The sequence below is a fragment of the Melopsittacus undulatus genome, chromosome 3 (assembly GCF_012275295.1).
Source record: "Melopsittacus undulatus isolate bMelUnd1 chromosome 3, bMelUnd1.mat.Z, whole genome shotgun sequence".
In the NCBI taxonomy this organism is placed as follows: Eukaryota; Metazoa; Chordata; class Aves; order Psittaciformes; family Psittaculidae; genus Melopsittacus; species Melopsittacus undulatus.
In genome coordinates, this window is record NC_047529.1 from 30,621,086 (window position 1) to 30,625,775 (window position 4,690).

Genomic DNA, 4,690 nt, shown 5'->3' on the forward strand with positions numbered 1-4,690 from the left:
TGCCTTTGATTAAACATAACATGCATGCAGGTTTTAATGTTATGTTTTATTATGCCTTACAAATGTGTATGCAGGATTTTCATTTCAGCAAGTCTGAAAGCCTGTAGCAGTGGTTGCCACCAAAATACCAGCACAGTGAATTGTCCCTGTAAACAGCTGGATCATTAATTAGTGGAGACAAAAAAAACAAACAAACAAACAAAAAAAACCCCAAACCAAACAATAATTTACCAATGCCTATCAGATAAAAAGTAAACTCTTGAGAAACAAACTTCCACCTTGTGAGTCTGTTTATTGCCATCAGCAGTTATTTCAGAGAGCACAACTGAGATCTGATGGCTCCTACGGTTAAAAAAAAAAATAGAAAAGAAAAAAAAAAGCACACTGAAAAAGTCTGCTCACCTACAGCAGAAGCTCGTACCCCCCTCCTGCCCTTGTCCCCCGGGCGGCTCATCGAAGAGGGGCCGCCCCGCCGCGCCGAGCGCTGCAGGGGGGGGAAGAGATGCAGCCCCACTGCGCCGAGCATCTCCGCCTCTGGTCTCGCCCAGGCTATTCATCAAAAAGGGGAGAGAGAGAGGACAAAAAGCACAGCGGGGAGAGGACCAGTCGGGTGGAAAAGGGGGAGCCGCGCCCCCCACCCCGCCGCGCCCACCTCCCCGGAAACCGGACGCGGGGGATCGGCGGGGAGGCCCCCGGGGAGCCGGGCTCGTTCACCAGGCTGGGGGGGGGGGGGGGGGGGTGGGGGTGGGGGTGGAAGGCGGGAGAGCAGAAAACACCCGGGACGAGACAAGCCAACCTGCCACCGCTCGGCCAGGCCCCCAGCAAGCCAGCCCCGGCCCCGCCTGATGGAGACCACGCCGCTGCGGGCCGGCACCCACCGGGCCCCCCGGAGCAAAGCCGGGGTGGGAGGGAAAGGCGACGGGAGGCGGAAAAAAAAAGGCAAAGAAAAGAAGCAGCCCTTACTCTCCTTCCCCTCTAGCTACGGTCATGCATAACAGCCTACAGCTACCGCTCCTCCGCAGGCGAGGGGGGACAACACGGCATCTCCAGCGCTCCTTCTACAGACACTAATAGCGATACGAGTTTCTATCAGTTCCAGCTGATTTATTAAAATTGTCAAGATACAGACTTTCAGCATTTAAAAAAAAAAAAAAAAAAAAACAGGCTATGATGTTGACAGTGCACAAGTCTGCTTTTGCCATCATTTGCTACAAAATATGCAGATGGTCTGTACTTTAGATTATATTGCACAACATGAGAAACTTTTAACTATGTGCCTTTTTTCTTTTCTTTTTTTTTTTTTTTTGCTAAAATCGAGAATCCAGTTTCATACCTTCCATCTGGGGCCCCATCCACATATCACAGCGTATGAGATACATAAAGTCCTACTATAGTACAGTACATATACAATCTTTTAAACTAAGATAACAGCTCTGAGGTCTATATCACCATTTTCAATAAATCTTTACCTACAAATATTGAACAAATCTGAACTATAGCTGTACAAAAAAAGTGTTTGTTTCTTTTTTCTTTTTAAAACCACAAGGCCTTTAGATGCAAGGATTATTTTTTTAAAATTTTAATCCTTTTAAAACCAGGACGTAACGTACCAACAAACTTGCATGCTAAAAACAGAGAAAATAAAAGAAAATAAAAGGGAAGAAGTGCCTGAAAAGTCTTACTGAAAAAACACAGCAAGAATGTTCCCTTTTCACTGTACAAAAATACGCCTGAAAATATATTAATTTTTAAAAAAGACTGAGGTCTGTTATGTATCAAAAATGTTTCAATACCTTTTTGTACTGAGGTCTAGGCTGTCTGGTATTCAATCAAGGAGGTATAAGGGAACAAGTTACAAAAAAAAAAAAAGTTGGCAAGTAGAAATCACATTTGTAAAACCATAAACAATTTGATCTGAAAAGTAAACTCTGATCTTAAGTCAGTTCAGTTATTTGTAAGCGTTTGTACAGTCTGCATTTTTTCAAGCTCCCTGCAGCTTTGTTAAGAATCGGATGCATAGAAGACATCAGTTTTCTCCCTCCAAAAAAAGTTGCAATGGTCCCTTTCGGAAAAATAATAATAAAAAAAATAGAACAGTTCTTCAAGATCTCTCACGGGAAAAAAAAAAAAATAAAAAATCCACAAACCCCCTTGAGTAACAGTTGTGCTGCCACAAGACTTCTTTGCAGACCATCTTCCAGACTTCAATCAGAGACCGACAAGCTTCGAACAGCGCCTTCTGTATCAATTTTTCCCCCAGTCCCATTTGCCTTTGCTGTTGTTGTTGTGATCACCAAATGCAATAAAAAAAAGTAAAAATAATAAAAAAGTTAAAAAAAAAGAAAATAAAATCACAACTCCCGGGCTCGGAACTAACTTCAAGATTTTTTTTTTTTTTAAAGAAAACAAGACTTTTTTTTTTTAATTATCATCATCAGCATCATCATCGTATCATCATCGCCGGCGTCGCGCAGCTCCGGCTCCGCCGCTCCTCTCCGCCGCTCAGTACGTGAACACCAGGTCGGAGAAGTTCGCCTCCAGCCAGTCGCCCGCGATCATCTCGCTCAGCTCCGGGGTGCAGTAGTCGGGGAACTCGAAGTGGGAGCCGAGGCTGCCCTCGCTGAAGGAGTCCAGGTCCTTGTCCACCAGCGAGAGGGAGAGGTTCCCGGCGGCGGCACCCGCTCCCAGCTCGGCGGCGGCGTGGCCGTGCTGAGAGAAGTTGAGGCTGAGGTCGAAGAGCAAGTCGTCCGCCTCCTCGCTGCCGGCCGAAGAGGTGGAAATGGACCGGGAGGAGGCCGGGGAGAGACCGGGCGGCTGCTGCGGCGGCTGCGGGCCCTGCTTGGTGATGTTCTTGAAGCTGTAGTAGAGTCTGCTGCCGCCGCCCGCAGCAGCAGTGCCGCTCCGCACCTCCTCGTAGAGACTGGCCCCCTCGGTGGACTCCGCCGAGGAGCTCAAGGTGGGACTCGCCGGCACTTTGGCCACATTGTATCGCCGCAGCTGCTGCGGCCCCGGCTCCTCGTCCTCCTCCTCATCCTCCGCCTCCTGCTTGATCCGCAGCTGCAGCTCGTCTTCGTCCTCCTCCTCGTCATCCTCCTCATCCATGAAGACGCACTTGACCGTCTTGCTGCTCACTTTCAGGGTGCCGAAGACATACTCGTCCCCCGCGTAGTCCCCATGGTGGGCGGCTTTGGCTCCCGGCTTGGGGGGCGAGGAGGCGGAGGAGGCTTTCAGCTTGCTACACTTTTTGCTGGAGCTCTTGGCGCTTTTGCTGCCGCCGCTGCTGGTGGGTGCGTTTTTCTCCGGACTTTGGCTGGCATTGGGCTTGGCCGATGGGTCCATTTTGGGCTTTTTCCTGGGCCGGTATTTGTAGTCGGGGTAATCGGCCATGTGCTTGAGCCGCAGCCTCTCCGCCTCCCGGATGAACGGGATTTTCTCGCTATCCTTCAGCATTTTCCACCGCTTGCCCAGGCGCTTGGAGATCTCCGCGTTGTGCATGTCCGGGGACTGCTCCATGATTTTTCTCCTCTCGATCTTAGACCACACCATGAACGCGTTCATCGGTCTCTTTATGTGCCCCGACGCCGTTTTGCACCAGTCCGGATCGCTCTCGTCCAAAGCGACGGGGCTGCAAGCCATGAACTCTCCTTCTTCTGTGTCCATTGCTTCCCGGGGCAGGTTGCTCTCCGCCTCCGTACTCTCCGCTTGCTGCACCATGGTGGGCTCTCACCGAGGCGCCGCTCTTCCCCCCGCCGCGCTCCAACAAAGCGGCTGAACCACCGCCCCCTTCAGCGGCCGCCCCTTGCCCCAGCGGCGTGCCGAGCCTCCGCCGTGCCGCCAGGCGCAGCCCGCGGGGCGACTGGCGGGCGGGCGCGCGCTGCTGCCCACAGCCCCGCGGCCGGGCCGGGCTCGTGCAGCTCGGCTCTGCCCCTGCCCCCGGCCTCGCGCCGCCCGCCCTGCCGCGCGCGCTCCCCCTTCTGCGAAACTCGCGGCTCCCTCGCCCAACTAGTTATCAGCGTGTCATATGGGTGACATCACTCCCGCCACCCGCCAATGGCGCCGCGCCTCCCCGCCCACCGCCCCGCCCACCGCCTTTATCAGCCACCCGCCCCATACTGACACACCCCCTGCTCGGGGGGTGGCTGACGGTTGCGCCCTCAGTGGCTCGTCCTTCTGCCCGGGAGACTGCAGCGGTACCGCCGTGGGGGGCTTTTCTCTCTAGCCTCCGCCGCGGACTGCAGCTGCGTGAGGAGCTGAGCAGGGAGCGCGGTGCCGGCAGCGATGCCTCCGTGGCTCTCTCTGTTCATGAGGCTGCGGAGCCCCGCGCGGGTCAGGGAGGTGGGCGGTAGGGGGCGCTGGCGCTCCGCGGCCACCTCAGCGGCGGCACGACAGCTCCTCTGCCAGGAGCAGGGCCGGGTGGCCGGTGCTGGTGCTGTCTTCGCCCTCGCTGCCTTCCCGCCGGACTGGGTTCTTTCGCCTTTCATTGCTTCCCCGCTGGTGGGCTCGACAGCCCTCACCTCAGTAGATCGCCGGCCGCGCCGCAGCTGCGCTGGTCGGCGGCGCGCGTCCGCCTACGTCCGCTTTCCCCTTCGCAGTGCTGCAGGAGCCGTGGACCCCTGGAGGAACGCGGCGGGCACCTCGGTTTCGTGCCCTCACGGCCCCCCCAGGGCTTATTTTGGTGGCTTGTCAGTAA

General features: G+C 54.6%; 1 protein-coding gene across 1 annotated transcript; it reads right to left on the reverse strand.

Moving 5' to 3' along the window:
* Window positions 1–1,276: 1,276 nt before the first annotated feature.
* On the reverse strand, window positions 1,277–3,737 carry SOX11 (SRY-box transcription factor 11). Its single transcript, XM_034060813.1, has one exon. The coding sequence runs from the start codon at window positions 3,712–3,714 to the stop codon at window positions 2,503–2,505; it is 1,212 nt and encodes a 403-aa protein (XP_033916704.1). The 5' UTR covers window positions 3,715–3,737; the 3' UTR covers window positions 1,277–2,502.
* Between the last annotated feature and the right edge of the window lie 953 nt (window positions 3,738–4,690).

Bases quoted from the DNA above. Each gene is read 5' to 3' on its own strand.
- SOX11 (XM_034060813.1), bottom strand. From the start codon at position 3,714: ATGGTGCAGCAAGCGGAGAGTACGGAGGCGGAGAGCAACCTGCCCCGG.